The 17,117-nt window shown below is 39.5% G+C and overlaps 2 protein-coding genes across 4 annotated transcripts in view; both read right to left on the bottom strand.

The window, feature by feature from the left end:
• Window positions 1-15,462, bottom strand: part of atp11a (ATPase phospholipid transporting 11A) — a 54,941-nt gene extending 39,479 nt beyond the window's left edge. For all 3 annotated transcript variants that reach the window (XM_080052754.1, XM_080052755.1, XM_080052756.1), the window contains exon 1: window positions 15,072-15,462. In XM_080052754.1, coding sequence (XP_079908880.1) covers window positions 15,072-15,116 — 45 coding nt within the window. In that variant the 5' untranslated portion in view covers window positions 15,117-15,462. The remainder of the gene's footprint in view (window positions 1-15,071) is intronic.
• An 889-nt stretch (window positions 15,463-16,351) lies between these two features.
• Window positions 16,352-17,117, bottom strand: part of tubgcp3 (tubulin gamma complex component 3) — a 24,584-nt gene continuing 23,818 nt past the window's right edge. Inside the window, exon 23 of the mRNA XM_080052597.1 lies at window positions 16,352-17,117. This exon is cut by the window's right edge and continues 809 nt beyond it. The gene's annotated coding sequence lies outside the window, so the exon portion shown is untranslated.

Here is a 17,117-nt window from a genome sequence, read left to right as displayed (position 1 = left end):
GGAAGAGTCACAGGGTCAGTCAGGGGGCGGAGGTAGCCTACTAGCATCATGTGGCCCTCATGAGACCAGTCACCTGACTACAAGGGCTGAGTACCATGGTGGAAATGGATTCCAGGAAGTTAGGAGATCTCTGTAAGATGTGGCCTATGGTGTCATGCATTGTCAGAATTACTGTAGCAGTGGTAACTTCAAACCAAAAGCTAGAATGGTGACTGTGATTGGAGGATTTTTCTTCTTATAAATTAGGTTGAGTTAGAATATTAGTCAATGGTTGAATTGAAATTCGTCTTTTCGCATATCCCCTCTTAAGTTACCACACTTCGAAGGGGGTCAGAGCGCAGGGTCAGCCGTAGCGCCCCTGGAGCAGTTTTGGGGTTAAGTGTCTTGCTCAAGGACACAATGGATGAGATGGTGGGCACCGTAGATGTAATACCAGCCACTGCTAGTTTCACTACTAACACCCTCCTGTCCGGTGCCGGGGATCCAACCAGCGACCTCATGGTTACTGGTCGGCCACCTTTTCCTCTAGGCCATCCTACCACCCCTATATTTACCGCTTATACTGCTATAAAAATGCACTCAGTGTGCAATATACACACACATGCACTTTGCTGCTGGCATTGTCAGAGAACACCATGTAGGTTTTATGCACAAATGCTAAAAATGCTAGCCTCGACTATTTGTAATCGTAAGATGAGTCAGTCAGTCGATTTGGATTTACTGTACGTGTGAATCTTTAAGACCACTTTAAACTTCCGAGACAATGAATGCACAGTTGCAAAAACTCAAGCTTCCATCCAACATTTACTGTATTGCACCCACACCAGGCTAAAACACCTTTGCTAATGTTGATCGGGCTGTGTCATCCCTTTAACAATGACTGTTATTTGATTAACTTGTATTACAGTTTAACTTTCTCACTGTGCGTGTATATTCAAACCATTAACTACCATGAACAAATGACACCGCAGTTGAGTCAACCATCATCTCATGTGAGTGTTGAAATTGCTGCTAGTATTTTAAACTGATCCCAAAGGCACCACCGCTGCCTTTGCTTGTATACTTAAAAAGGTGCTACGAGGAACCTTTAAATATTTCTGAAATAGTCAAATTTTTCCTCTGCTGATCATAAATGACAGCAAACGAGACTATCAGTGCAAAGAATGCTATTTATATCTAGTTTTTCTTAATGCCTTTGACAAAAAACACTACCGCTTTTGTCCAAAAGGGGTGCAATAATTAACAAACTGAAAGTTCCTTGGAGCACCATTAAATGAGGCATTTCCATGGAGCAATTTCTCCATTTGACTCTTACTTCTTAGACTATCTGCCATTGTTGAAGCTCAAATGTTGTTCACAAATGGGTTTACCTTTGGACTGTTATGTCAATCCTAGTGCGTGATCCGAGTACTGCCTGTGCTGCAAATGTAGTGGTGGCCTCGTTGGCTTTGTGGCAATTGCACTCAAATATTGATGAGGGTGATTACTTATTAATGTTAAAATGCTACACGCTGCACGTTTAGAGGATTTAGTGGTCATTTGTGTTGTCATTGAGCTCTGCTCCGGGTAGTGCATACTGTATACTTCTGCTGCCGTGATAGTAGCAGTATTTATATTGTTCTCCTGTGTTGTTCGTCTTCCAGGTTTGCGTAGTCTTTGTGCTGAAATATTTAAGTGTGTTCCCTTTTGAAAAGCACTCCCAACACGCTGCTAAAGAGGAGCTTCTATTCTCAGGTTTTTAGTGCTCATCACTCTAAGTCAATCATGTACTGCAGAAGACTAGCAAACAACAACATTTAAAAGGAGCAGTAAGTGATATGGTCCGTTTAGCTAACTTTCTCTCAGTGACAGCAGTTAGCAGTCCCCTCCCCTCGTCCCTACGTCACCACCACATGAACACACAGCCGTCTTCGTCAGATAGTGCCGCGATGGAGAGCAGTGAGTCATCGTTCACGGGGCACAGAGACCCCGCCTCTTTATAGCGCCCTGTCTCCTGATTGGATAAAATCAAGCGGGATACTCAACATTTTATCTGGCAATTAATGCAAAGCTGAATGACTGGGAGACCTGTGTTATGAACTGTGCATACTGTTTAACTGATCGCTGTATGAATATAGAGCGATTTAACACGTATATTAACAAAAAAATATCACTTACTTCTCCTTTAAGGGAAACATTTTATGCCAAGTCAAAAAGTGAACAAATGTAGTCCCTTGTCATCATCTAGTCATGCGGAAACCAATACATCTACAAAGGCCTATTTTAGCTGGAATGCCATCTCGATTCTTAACAGACATTTCAAAGTGCGCTGATGTGTATAGACAGTGTTATATTACTTGGTTGTAGCTCTGACAGGGCTGGCAGAGAGAGTGCTTAGAGCGGATCACAGTCATCTGAACGTCACCGTGGCTACCACAAAGGCATTGATCATGTAACAGAATCATCAATGTTTTTTTTTTTAACATGTGCACAAGTTGATAAGCTGTTAACTCCATTTCACATTGCAATTCCAATGCATCCGTGCAAACGGCCTTGTAAAAATTGACTCTCTCTCTCCAGCCAGGGCCAGCAGCATGGCTCCCATTCACCTTTTTGTTAAACCTTTGTTACAATAAACACCATTTTCTTACACCTTTAACTTGCTTTTGTGTAGTCTATGTTGCTTCCCCGAGCCGGGTCGTAACAATCATTTATTTTAAGTTGGTGTGTCACGCTCACAAGAGGGCAATTTTCCCTTTGAAATTTGATTGAAAAGCTACAGCTCTGTATTCCCTGCTTCCCCACATACATTCAAATGAATTGTTTATTGAAGGAGTGGGATGTCACTGTTTGCAGACACATCTATCAGTGGATTGATATGACAGTAAGTGATAGATCCGGAAAGAAAATGTTACCCATAGCAACGGTTCAGTTATTCTTATCAGCGGTCATTATGGAGAAATAACGGACAGTATAATGCCATTATTGACCATTGATCTGATAACACAGCATTTATCGGTGCAGTGAAATAAATCATTTATATCACAAGAATCTCAGCTTTCCAAATATATCTTGCATATATGAGTAATTCGAATTAGAATACGTGATGGCTAAAATACTTGACATCTGCAGCCCTAACTCCCACACGCACAAATTGAGAGAAGAAGGAGGCAGTGAAAATACATTACCTGCATTCCAAATCTCATACTCTACTCATACTTCTTTCTTCTATTCTACATACTACATCTGGCCATAAAACTAATCTAGTTAGCATGCAGTAGGTATACACTTGGGACATACTTTTACTTATTTATTTCATCATAACACTGCGCCTTGATCTTGCCTCTTGCTTTTATATCCGTCGCATCCCCGTTTGTTTTCATACGGAGGCTCCGTCGATGTGACGTCACTTCCGGTGCGCACTGGATTGTGGGTCAGAATCGCCCAAATAGCACGCTGTTTTCAACACTAAAAAATCTCGGCCGGATGTAGTAGACAATACATCCGGGTTTTTTCTAACCATACTAAATCTGGCCACAAGAATCGGGACATCCTAAATCTTTTTTCTACCATACTAAATAGTAGATATTACGGGTATTGGAACGCAGCCATGCAAAGTCAGGAGAACAGAGGCAAATAACACAAGAAAAGATACAACGTCACTGTAACTCAAGCATGAAGGCAGATGCTGAACCTATGGGTTTTTTGCCTAATGCACCGGAGCAAATGCCAATCAGCTTAAATATGAATAGATGGCGGGGAGAATCAACTGTTTTTATGGGTCTAATGGGACCAGGTCGAGCAAGAGCAATCAATGTACTGCAAGTAGGCAAAAAAAATCCTGCTTGACTTCCTGTGTAGAGGTGAGTGCCACGAAACCAATAATCCCCCCCAAAAAATAATCAATAAGTTCCATAATAACGTCCCGCTAATGTCTCCAGAGAAACAAAAGCAAAGACAGCGGAAAAAAGCGGGGGGGGGGGGAGTCGTTATGGACTAAATGGAAGTGTGTGTGTGTGTGTGTGTCAGCAGAGTGCACAGTCAGCATTTAGGAAGGTGGGGGAGGGGGGGGGGGGGGTACACACACACACACACACACTCCACTGACACAAGGTCCGTTGGGGAATGGAGTGTGTTCCGTTCGACCAGCTATCCTTCCCAAAGATAGGGGAGAACATTAAGGTGTACCTGCCCCCCTCAGCACTTTCACTGGCCCCCCGGAACCACTGTTATTACTGTGGCCCAAGTTCAAACAACCCCTCTCTCTCTTTCTCTGTATCTCTCTCTCTCTCGCTCTCTCTCTCTCTCTCTCGGTCTGTATCTTTGGATAGAGGCCTGTATGCACCATTAACCCTGGGCTATCCATCATCTGTCATCAAGAGCCTTGTTCAATGGGCAGTATAATACACTGTTAATGTTAGTGCACTGTATTCTATAGGACACTGATACACACGCTTAATGGAGCTCAACCGCTTTAGACGCTCCTGTTTGGGTAATGTGAGAAGGAGATAAACTCTTTAAAAGGGACCAATGTATCAGAAGATAATGCAATTATTATAGGCGGGAATTGGAATTTTTCCGAACAGACTTGGCAGAAATGGAATTATACTGTTCATAATTATGTATATTATCATGTGCGCTGTAAAACAAAATCCACTGTTGTTAATACACAGCCTAGGCTCTGTAGTTTATTTTCAGAGCACAAACAATACAGACAGGTAAGTGGATGGTGAGGAGATATTCACTGATGTTGACAACAAGCATTCTCCAGAATCACTGACTCCACCTTTAAAGGAGAAGTAAGTGATATTTTTTTGTGTGTTCATGTGGTGGTGACGTAGGGACGAGGGGAGGGGACTGCTAACTGCTAGTCACTGACCGGAAGTTATAGCTAAAAAGACCATATCACTTACTTCTTCTTTAACATTTTTTTCTTCCTATTCTTGTTTTGTTGTCACTTAAGATACAGTATAACTGGTGCTGTCAATAGGCAAAATACAAGGGGGCTGCTGAATGCATTGTGAAAGGTTTAGCAAAGCAAACAGTGGACAATGGGCTCGATCCCAAGAAGACTGAGTGGCTTATTGGCAGCCTGTAAATCCTTCAGGTAAAGCGGTTAACCCCGGGTGCACTTTGTGGATTGTGGACAGCATGGACGAGCGGGTGTTAAACGGTTAGCATGAGGCGGCTGCAGTTGGCACACACTCATGAGAATGCTTTAGAAGAGCCATTAGAAAATGCTTATCAAAAAAAAAACATGGCTGCCCTTCAAAATAAAAAAGTCATACTTATAGTCAATTACTTTGGATATGCACACTCAGATCAAGCCATAGAAATGCTGGAATATTGTTTCATAGTATATCCACAATTTACTGTTGTTCAGTTATTAGACGATTAATTAGGCCTTTTAAAAGGTGGAGTAGTAGTCATTGTTGTGTCTGTTTTGTCCTGTTATCTTTATAGAGAGTCAAAGCCATCATTGGGACACCCTTGGGTGCTTGGGTGATGTTATTCTAGGCAGTACTAATGAAAATAAGAAATACTGAAACAGCCTTATATCGAACGGTTGACTTAGAACATGTAATCGTTAACTTTAAATTAACTTTATGAAAGCTGTAGTCGCATGGAACTTTTCGGAGACAAGAAAATTAATAAATTAATCTTTATTTCGAAAGATTTTAATAATAATAATAATAATAATAATAATAATAATAAAAAATCTGAATAACATAATAAAAAATTAAAATATCAAAGCCAATTTCAACACAACACACGCCAGACTAATTTGAGAATGGATAGGAAGAAGACCAGGCTTATCAAGTCTTGCCCCTATTCTTCAACATAAACAATAGCAAATTCCAATAACTTTTCTGTCACTTTATTGGACTGTTGTTAATATAACAATAATATAACCCCATTTCAACATTGGTAAACATTACTGACATGTTTCTGTGTTACTAGGTAGGACTATTGACTCAGCAGCCCCAGGTATCCCCGGTGTGGAAGACTCCATTACAAGCTACACAGACACCATCAGCCATTTGATCAATTATTAACCAGCAGACAAAAGCTAAGGAGTTCATATGATCTGATGCCTCTATTCCACCTCCCTACTTAGTAGTCTGCATCATGTAAGTGTGCTAGGAATGTATGCATCAAGATGAACTGAGATCAGTTTCAAAAGGAAAACTAAAAATAGCTATTAGTCAAAAAGAAACCATCTTAAACTGCATACGATAGGTATGTAATCAACAAATGTGGGTTGAATTTTCGATGTTTACCTAAGTAGAGATACTGTGTCCATTGTTCGCTTGTTTCAAAAGTGTGAAGAAGCAAATGTGAATGGAAAAGTAGTACTAAATATTTCGGACCTATTTCTCTGCTTATTGACAATGTGTATTTGAATTTTTTTTAATCTGTTGATCTGGACCCTAAGAAGAATAGCTTTTATTAAAGGCCTACTTCACCGGTTTGAATATGAAGGTGTATTGAATTCTGAGATCCTATGTAGTATAAATGTGTGAAAAAAATTAAAATCGGTTCATCCTAGCCTGAGAAAAGGCAGAAAGAGTGTTTTTTTAACCCTATATTTCTCTTTCTCGTGACATCACAGAAAGAGAAATATAGGGTTAAAAAAAAACGTACTTTGTAAATATTACTGTGATGTCACAGTAAAAGACATCACAGTAATATTTACAAAGTAAGTTTTTTTAACCCTATATTTCTCTTTCTGTGATGTCACGAGAAAGAGAAATATAGGGTTAAAAAAACACTCTTTCTGCCTTTTCTCAGGCTAGGATGAACCGATTTCAATTTTTTTCGCACATTTATACTAGCCTGGCATTCCCAGACCTGCCACTAGGCGCTGGCAAATTAAATTTGCTGCGCGTGTTGGTCTGGAGACGCTCCGTTGAAGCTTATCAAGACTACCAGAAATCTGGTATAACGTTTCAATTGGTTCTATCTAATATGGGCGCGCCAGAGCCCTTTATATGGTGCTCTGGGGAGGACGTAACCGGATGACGACAGTGACGTGCATGCGACGTCGAAGCTGTGATAGTAAACATCAAAGATGGCTGCGGATATGTTGTGTGAGTTTGAGACTGCTTTGGCCTCGACCCTTAACGAATTGGAAGACGGGACTCATAGCTTTCACTAGCAAGTAAGTGGAATGTTCTGTTTTGCCGACCGACAACGGCAAACGTTTAATTGAACAGTTTAACAGCTGTTCGCTAAACGAACGGGGCTTACGTCACTTGTGCATCGCTCTGATTGGTTGTAGTGCTATCCAACTGCGTGCAGTGGCATTTGAAATGCACGAGTAGGAGCCACCCCTACAGTTGGAAATTACTATTGATCGTCGCCAGACCCTCTATCGTTCAAGATATCAGGGTCAGGATTTCCAGGCTACATTTATACTACATAGGATCTCAGAATTCAATACACCTTCATATTCAAACCAGTGAAGTAGACCTTTAATATTAACAAATGGGGATTATTTTAAAAAAAAATAATAATAATAATAATAATAATAATAATAATAATAATAATAATAATAATAATATATTTTTTTAAATAAATAATGATTTATTTTTATATAAAATTATTTAAAAAAAATCAATTTACAAAAATATATGAGACCAGATATACCGGATCAGTGGACATGCTTAATACACATCCTGCTATGTTGAAACTAAAGCATAAGTGATGTACTGATGAGAACATACCACAGGTGGGACATACAGTAAGCAGTGGGATTTGAAAGCATGGCGGACAATGGATTAAGTGTGTGTGGGGTGAGGGTTATAGTGGCCAGCAGTAACCTTTTAATCCACTATGTGAAGGCAGGCAGGAAGCTAGACGGAGAGAGAGAGAGAGAGAAAGGAGAGGCACTTCCTATACTGCAATCCAGATTAGTCACCAGTAGAGGAATGCTGCTCGGTTGACTCACCTCAGCTTGTATATATCTATGAGTAACAGCTACTTAAAGGGTGAAGTAAGCCATTTATTTATGTTAATATAAGTGTTAAATCTCTCTTTATTCATACAGTGATCACTTATATAATGTGCACGTTTCATAAAGCCGATCTCTCAGTCACTCGCTCTGCATGTAATAAACAAATAAACTTTGAGGATCCCACTACTGATAACCAATCAGAAGAAAGAATGCTACACACCGGCACCCGTCTCACTGACGGTGCATGTGCAGAGCGACAGATGGGTGAATGTGTATGCGTCTACAATGGCGGAGCAGGTAAACATCCTTCCCAATGTCTGTTTTGATGGTTTTTATCATGTTTTATCACACTAATGGATCTGAGATGATGCTAGATAACTCGCTGCTTGAAGACCGCAGTGCATTAATGTGGTGACGTGGGGACGAGGGAGGGGACTGCTAACTGTAGTCACTGACAGGAAGTTAGCTAAACTGACCATTCAGCTTAATGAACCTTTAAGCACATGGAACATCCATACAATTTTTTTAAAATCCTGGCTTTGTATTGTGGGCTCATGTTTTTGGTATGGGTTGGATATGTATACAGGTGAAAATCATATTATTAGAATATCATGGAAAAGGAATAGGAATTGAGGCAATAATTCATGCAAAAGGGGCCCAAACCAAGTACTGAGTACATATGGATGATTATACTTTCTGGAGGGCTGACATTTCTGTATTTAAAATCCCTTTTTTTATTGATTTCATGTCATATTCAAATTTTCTGAGATTTTGAATTTGGGGTTTTCATAAGCTGTAAGCCCTAATAATCAAAATTATAACAAATAAAAGGCTTGAAATATCTCACTTTGCATGCAATGAGTCTATATAATATTTTATGTTCACCTTTTAAGTTGAATTATTGAAATAAATGAACTTTTGAACACGATATTCAAATGTCTTTGAGTTACACCTGTATGTGTTGTGTGTATGTGTATGTATGCTGGCTGCTGGAACACCTACATTTCCCTGCTGGGATGAATAGAGCATATCTTATCTTATCTTATCTTAATCTTATCGTATCTCTAGTTTCAGTTTCACAGTTGTTAACTAACTGGTCAATGTTTACTATGCAGTGAATGATTTACTCAAACAAAAGGAGAACAGGATATTAGCAATGATGGCTCAGTTGGTAGAGCGGGTCGGCTGATGATCAAAGGGTTGGAGGTTCGATCCCCGCCCTGCCACCTGTGTCATAGTTGTTGTGTCCTTGGGCAAGACACTTCACCCACCTAGCCTCGTGCGAATGTCGATAGTTAGCCTGCTATCGGTGTATGAATGTGCGTAAATGGTAACGTGGGAAAGGAAAACAGATCTCCCTTGTAAAAGAGTCTTTGGTCTCAATGGGATTTACCTGTAGAAATAAAGGTTAGAGAAAGCAGACAGGGCTCTCTCTCTCAACACTTGCATACTGCACCAGAATGTTCAAATGTTACTTTACAAACTTTCAGGAGAGAACAGTTAGTGTAGGCTAGGCTAGGAGGTCTCTCTCTCTCTCTCTCTCTCTCTGCTCCGACATGTCACTGTGATTAGGTTTGGTTGATCTGTCTGTCTGGATGGGAGCGACAGCCACACACATCACCCCTCTACACGTTCTACACATCCTCTGCCTTTTCACATCATCGGACATGGCAGCCACTAAGACACACACTGTACAACTACTACAGCCATGTAGTACAATGTGGCCTGGCGCCTTATTGGACAGAGTTTTTGGCTTTTGTACAATTCAAGCCCATGCGGAAATGTACAAGCGTTCTCCACCTTAAAATATTGTTTATAATAATTGTAATTTTCTACTTGGAAATGACTTACCAATGTATCAAACAAATTGCTACAATTCTATAAAAAGTCAATATAAAAATAAATATTGATTCCCTTTTTTTATGTACAACGATACACCTGTTAAAGGGAATACACTGCTTTGTGTCACCCAACAAAGGCAAATCTACAGGGGTGTAATGTTTCCTCTCTTCTTTTATTCTCTCCCTCCCTCCCCCCTCTCTCTCCCTCCTTCCTTCCCGTCATCACTAAACTCATTGGCTCAACCATCGTTTCATCACATAGACAGAGAGTGACGCCACTGTCTATTGCATTATTTCCTTGTCTCTTAAAGACTACCATATTAAGGTGCATTGACGGTCATAACCTATTACTGCGACCGGTGTTTGAAGAAAAGCATTCATTAATCTTCACAGTGGATAAACTGGGAGTCAAAATGTAATATATTTCTTGCGAGGAATGATGGAAAGTGTGCTAATTAACATGTTTATTTAAGTGTTTGCCAAATTCAACAACATTTCTCGACGTTCAATAAAGAATATATCCTTTCCGATTATTCGACTGCTATTGGTTCGAAAGAAAACGTGTCATTTGTTATAGTGGGTGCGCACTGCCGGCTCTTTTAAGTGAATGAGGAGAGTCAGCTTGAACTGTTTAAAAAAAATTAAAAATTAAAAAATGTAATATAAGTTTGCCTAAGTTTTTATAAGTGTTTCTATCTCGGCCACTTTGTATCAGAGGTCTTGTAGCAAGTCAGTGCATTTATCTGGTGGTTTCAGAGAGATACAAGTGTCTGTAAATGCAACGAAAACAATCGGCTACAGCAATTTATTGATATTAGAAAATGTGTTTGTACTTTTGAATACTTCAGTACAAAGGATGTATTGAGTAACTTAAGTGATAAAGGCCCACACACACACACACATACTCGTCATAAGTCAAAACGGGGCTACATTTGGCTATAAAAGGTATAAGTGGTGAATGATCCAGCTCACTCAAAATAACCAAAATTCCCATCACAACTGAACACATCGTCTTAGGTGTAAAGGTTAAGAGAAAGGTGGAGTCGCATTGAGTTGCATTCTGGAGAATTATTCCGCCTGTCCAGTCATGACAGAACACGCCAAGAGATTCAGGCAGACAGCAATTATCCTCTAGCTTAACACATTGACAAGCTGTAGATTGCACTCACAGAAAGTGTCGGAAAAAAAGGTGAAATCAGTTTTATTTGTATAGCCCAAAATCACAAATACATTTGTCTCAGTGGGCTTTACATTTCATACAATATGATACAATATGACACCCTGCCCTTACACCCTTAGCTCGGCTGAGAAAAAACTCCCAGTAAAAAACCCTTTACCGGGATTAAAAAAAAAAATTGAAGAAATCTCAGGGAGAGTCGACAAAGTAAGGGATCCCTCTCCCAGGACGGACATACTGCAATAGATGTCATAAGTAGAGAAAATCACAAAGGAATTTGATCATTGACCGGGTGATTACATGGTAATACTAAAGTAAATGCACTCAATGCACTTTCTGAGCTTATAACTATTGGATGTTTTTTTTAATAGTACTTCACCCCCCCCCCCCACACACACACACACACACACACACACACACACACACACACACACACCTCACAGACTAAATGGACAGTTGACGACCTCACAGTGCAATATAGGTGTGCAGTATTAAAGATTCAGGGTATTTTAAATCACCAAGCTGTTACTACCACATATTTATTCTTTCTTGTGCAAATGGCAATACAACATCTTATATTCTATTGAACTCATTAGGGCTGCAACAACGAATCGATAAAATCGATTAAAATAATTGATTACTAAAAGCGTTGGCAACGAATTTGGTCATCGATTCGTTGAGTCGCGCGATAATAAGTCACATCCAGCCGCCGACAGGTTCATGCACGCCCACACGTGAAGCGCACGTGAAGCGGTGCGGGAAAGCTATAGTGTGAGCGGCCACAGCTTGTATTTTGGTCATATCTAACACTGGACTGTAGGCCTATATAAAAGTGTAGTACCTTTGCTGTCTTTGGGTTAAAAAACTCCTTCAACTCAGTATCCGTCTAGTCCAAAACAACTCTGTCAGCTGCTGCTGCTGCAGACGGTTTGCAGACGGTTTGCAGACGGGTTCGGAGAGTCGGCATCGGCGCATCAACAGTCATTCAAAGCAGCGGCAGTAATCACACAACCGAACGGTGTAGAAAGTCCCGTCAGTTAAAAATAGTAATCCAGTTTTTAAATCCATGTTAAAATCGGAAGGATATAGAGCTAGTTAGCTTAAAAAAAGTAGCAAACATGTCAAATGTGATGTGTTCAGGCCGGCTCAGTAATATGATTGATGTGTTCAAATGCAACAAAAAAATTTTGTCGAAAACTTGTTTTCCCAGCAATATAAAATAGATAGTAAAGATGGAATTATGACCTGTTTTAATGTCCTATCTTGAGCTATGATCATATCAGCAATTAAAGCAATAATACAAGTTCTATTTCAACAAAATAATAGAAAAGTATCAATAGTGATATCAATAAAGACTTGGATCGTTATCAGTTGACTGGTTTACCATGGACATTCCTTATATACTTTATAAATGTATATCATACATTGTATGTTTTTTTTGTGTTATCCCAGTTAAGTTTATTTTACATTTTTTATCATTTAATATTACTTTTAATAGTTCCGGGACGTTGGAGCAATAAACTGGTGTTTTGACACTTCAGTCTGCACTGTGAATTTGAAGTTATGTTCAGTTTTTGAATAAAGATGCGGCATTTACAAATGTTATATTTTTTTCATCCGATTCATCGATTAATCGAAAAAATAATCGACCGATTAATCGATTATTAAAATAAACGTTAGTTGCAGCCCTAGAACTCATCTGTGTGCTATTCACTCTTGATTTTGTATGTTCCCCCCACCTCCCAAGTCAAACAAGAGACTACAAATGGAACAGTCAGTCCAATGAATTATGTAATCCAGTTGTGTTTTCTGCCTGCTAGTCAAATCAATGGTTAGCAGTGGGCGTGGGTTAGATGGCATTAACCCACTACAATAATGTGTTTGACTATAGTACACGTGGAGCAAGCTCACATGAGACAGACAGCTTTAGGCCTATAGGGCGAAACATGCTCAGCCCCAAGCAATGAATGAAAGTCATCTTTATTTCTAATGATTGAAAAAAAATGGCAATTGGAAAAAGTATATGTAAAATAAAAATAATAATTTCAATATAATACACACTAGTTAACAGGGTTTCTTATTATCTCTTTGTGTGTGTGTGTGTGTGTGTGTGTGTGTGTGTGTGTGTGTGTGTGTGTGTGTGTGTGTGTGTGTGTGTGTGTGTGTGTGTGTGTGTGTGTGTGTGTGTGTGTGTGTGTGTGTGTGTGTGTGTGTGTGTGTGTGTGTGTGTGTGTGTGTGTGTGTGTGTGTGTGTGTGTGTGTGTGTGTGTGTGTGTGTGTGTGTGTGGAGAGGGTGAAGGAACATGCAGAGACAAGCCTGGGAATGGTAGAATGAGGATTATGTGGGACGCTGATGAGGTCTGCTGCTGTAATTGATCTGAATAATAACTGCTCTAGACAAATGGGCTTGGGGTTAAATTGATTGAGCGAGAGACAGAGGGAGGGAGAGAGAAAGACAGAGAGAGAGACAAAGAGAGAGACTGCAGTGCTGAATGTATAAGATTAGGGTTATGATGTGCATTTTATCTGGCTGTCAATATTTTTATGGAATATCAGTCAATACGTCGGAGGCGGAGCCAGCGATGCACTGGATGATTCCGCTTGTAAAAAATTAAACTAATTATGAATCCGGTCTCTATATAAAATCCTAATGAAAAATCCATTTGCTAATGTCACTGGATTCTAGTTGCATGCATTATCTAATCGTGTGACAGTAGCATTTGGGTTGGGTTGGGCATTGGGTTTAAAAAATAAAAATAAAAATTCTTCCACCATCACTTTTTTTTACCATAATAACAATTTAATAATCTAATAATTTAGAATGTTAAAAATAATTGTTCTAACAGCTCATTTTTATTGTATTCTACCATGTCAAGTATGCAATTCGGCTTTCATAATTAATTTGTAATGTACAGCTCCCTCACAAAAGTGTTGCAAAGTGTTTTACAATGAATGTAGTTTAAAGTGTTTGCCAAATAATATGGAACAGCAAGCAGAATTTATGATAAACAACACGCATAAGCTTGAACTGGAATTATCTCCTTCTCTGTAATAACAGCCATATTTTTAGAAAGGGTCGCGTGTATTCAATATGTTGTGCACAAATAATCACTTTAAAAAAAACGGCATGATTAATCTTTACTCGCAGTGTATCCATGTGTAAATGAATGAATGTTTTTCTTCAAACGCCGGTCGTAGTAATAGGTTATGAGTGTCAATGCACTCGCTGTATGTCGAGTCATTAAGAGTCAAGGAAATAATGCAATATACAGTGGCGTCACTGTCTATGTGATAAAATAATGGTTTAGCTGATGAGTTTACTTTAGTGATAGCAGGAAGGAGGGAGAGAGAGAATAAAAGAGGAGAGGCAAGGTACAGCCTATTACTTCACCAAGAAATACATCATCAATGATGTCATGTCTGCTTGCCCAATTGCATTGAACACATCACTAGTTGTTGGCAAACATTTAACTTAATGAACACCAATATTTCACATTTTCTTTACAAACTAAGTTATAAAAAAGTTTACAACCCAGTAGCCTAGGGTGCATGGCTAGATAAACAGACAGACAGATAGACAGACACACCGATAGATAGATAGACAGACACACCGATAGATAGATAGATAGATAGATAGATAGATAGATAGATTGATAGATAGATAGATAGATAGATAGATAGATAGATAGATAGATAGTCCACTATGAAGTTGTAAATTCATAAAGATAGCCTACTATAGCCTACTTGGACAGGGTTTTAATTTTGTTATTTGGGGGACTATGCACACTCCTTCCGAACTGCTAGATTCAAAACTGCAAATGTGGGAATAGCCACTTTTAAAAACTAAACTAAAAAGAGTCCTAGTTCATTTCCCTGTGAGCTCATTTCTCCACTCCCCTCTCTCCTCTCGTGAGTGAAACTTAATCCGGATTGAGTGGCCGCTTCGGGCGTAATATGAAACCGATAGTGACAAGGGCGAACACGTTTTTTTCTGTTTATCTTGTAGGCATTGCAAAGAGCTTTAGTTTACAGGTAATAAAGAAATGGTATGGGACGAGAAAGCACATTATGGAAGACAGTACACACGGAAGACTTGAGCGCTTTTCAAACAACTTACATATCTGCTGATGAGGTTCCGAAGAGTGCTGAAATCCATCCCCATCCTGTTCCTCTTTGGTCGCTACTTCTTTTTCCCGAGGAGTTTCTTTCGCCCCCCACCTCCGAAGGTTAGGCTACTTTATTGCGCGTGCATACTTCTTTTTAACTCTCCTCCTTTGGACATGATTTTCGCTTCCTTGTCTGCTTCTTGACAAAAAAAAAAAAAAAAAAAGTATTCGTCCGACAAAGGTGTTCCCCAACAATTGTAAGAATTCTGCGCTCACCTTCCGAGAGTACGGTAGCCTACATACAGGCACAGACAAGTGGGCTGCTTCTCCTATGTATGAGAGACCGACACTGAACTAGTATTAAATCTCTCCGCCTCTCTCTCTCTCGCTCTGTCTTTCTCTCACGCGCTTCCTCTCCCCCCTCCGCGCGAGCTGCTAATAATCTTCCTGCCTCGCGCGGCGGCAGCGAAAGAAGCTTTTCTCTCATCTACGTCACGAGCAACCAGGTGGTGGTGAGTCCTGAAGTGAAGTGGGCCAAAGCGCATGCGCACTTTTTTTTTTTTTTAGTATGTGATTGATTGGACTTTCCAGTTAATTAGGAGATTGATGCGTTTAATGTCATGATGGCGAACCAAAGACAGAATCAACAGTAACTCTAATGGAACAGAGCGAAATGCATTGAGAGGACAGAGCAATGTAGGCTGTGTGTAGTTTATTCTACAACAAAAATCACTGAATGTCCAGAAGAGATAGGCCTACATTCCCTGCATTCCAAATCGCATAGGCTACTTTCTTTTTTTCTATTCTACATACTACATCAGACCATAAAAAGAATCTAGTTAGGGATGCAGTAGGCATATACACTTTGAGACATACTTTTACTTATATTTCATCATAACATTGATCTTGCCTCTTGCTTTTATATCCGTCACATCCCCGTTTGTTTTCATACGGAGGCTCCGTCGATGTGACGTCACTCGGTGCGCACTGGACTGTGGGTCAGAATCGCCAATATAGCATGCTGATTTCAACACTTAAAATCTCTGCCCGATGTAGTAGACATCCGGAGTATTTCTCACCATACTAAATCTGGCCACAAGAATCGGGACATCCTAAATCCTTTTTCTTACCATACTAAATAGTAGATAGTATGGGGTTTAGAACTCAGGGACATTATCTTGGACGTCTTGCCTGTACACTACAGTAGACGGCAGCGAGTTCAAGCAAATTCATCTCCACCAACAATACTGACGCTAGTGAAAAAAACAAAAGACAAACACACACATTAATAAAAAACTTTTTTTTATTTTATTAAAGAGGAAGTATATTCTATACATTAATGTGCTGTACAATGCAGAGAGGACACAGAGACGTGACAGTACAGGCGGTTGAATGTGTGTGGAGGGGGTCGGTAACCAAAGCAGCACCAATTTTCATGAGGATAGATTCTGTGCAGTGTATTTTTAAGCCGTTAAAATCTCCAATACTACCTTAAATTTTTTTTTCAAACACATACTCCACGACCATCCATGGAAAATGATTGTGTAACTTTCACTCTTAAAAAAAACTTTTCGCTTAAAAAACAAGTATGATTGACTGTATACACCACAAAAGGGGGAATTCCAGCAAATAGTCACGTCCCCCACCACAGCAATTTTAGACTTTTGACGATTATCCATTTTTTCCGAGCCGAAAGCAATAGGGAACAATTCTACACTTTTCACCGTTTCACTGATTGATTGTAAGTGTATAAAGTAAGTAGATTATGGGACTGATTTTATTGGCTTGGCTATCAAACGGACCGAGTATCCAATTTTTTTGAAAAAGCGCCAATTTGGAACACAATGGTGCTACTACGCTTCTTTATAATGTTGGAATAGACTTGTGTTTTTTTAAGAAAATAAACCAAAGTTTAAAATGCATAACCCTTCACTTCTTTTAAACACTGAGTTCCATGTAGGATTATTTACATGTTCCTTTCCGTTGTCTTTCTTTTCCACGGTGAGGTTATTATGGTTCTATGGACATTGAAGCAAACATTTTGTAAACAAGGCAGC

Source organism: Ammodytes marinus, assembly GCF_949987685.1.
Source record: "Ammodytes marinus genome assembly, chromosome: 24".
Classification (NCBI taxonomy): Eukaryota; Metazoa; Chordata; class Actinopteri; order Uranoscopiformes; family Ammodytidae; genus Ammodytes; species Ammodytes marinus.
Note: the sequence above shows the minus strand (reverse complement) of the source record. Positions and strands in the feature narration are given on the sequence as shown.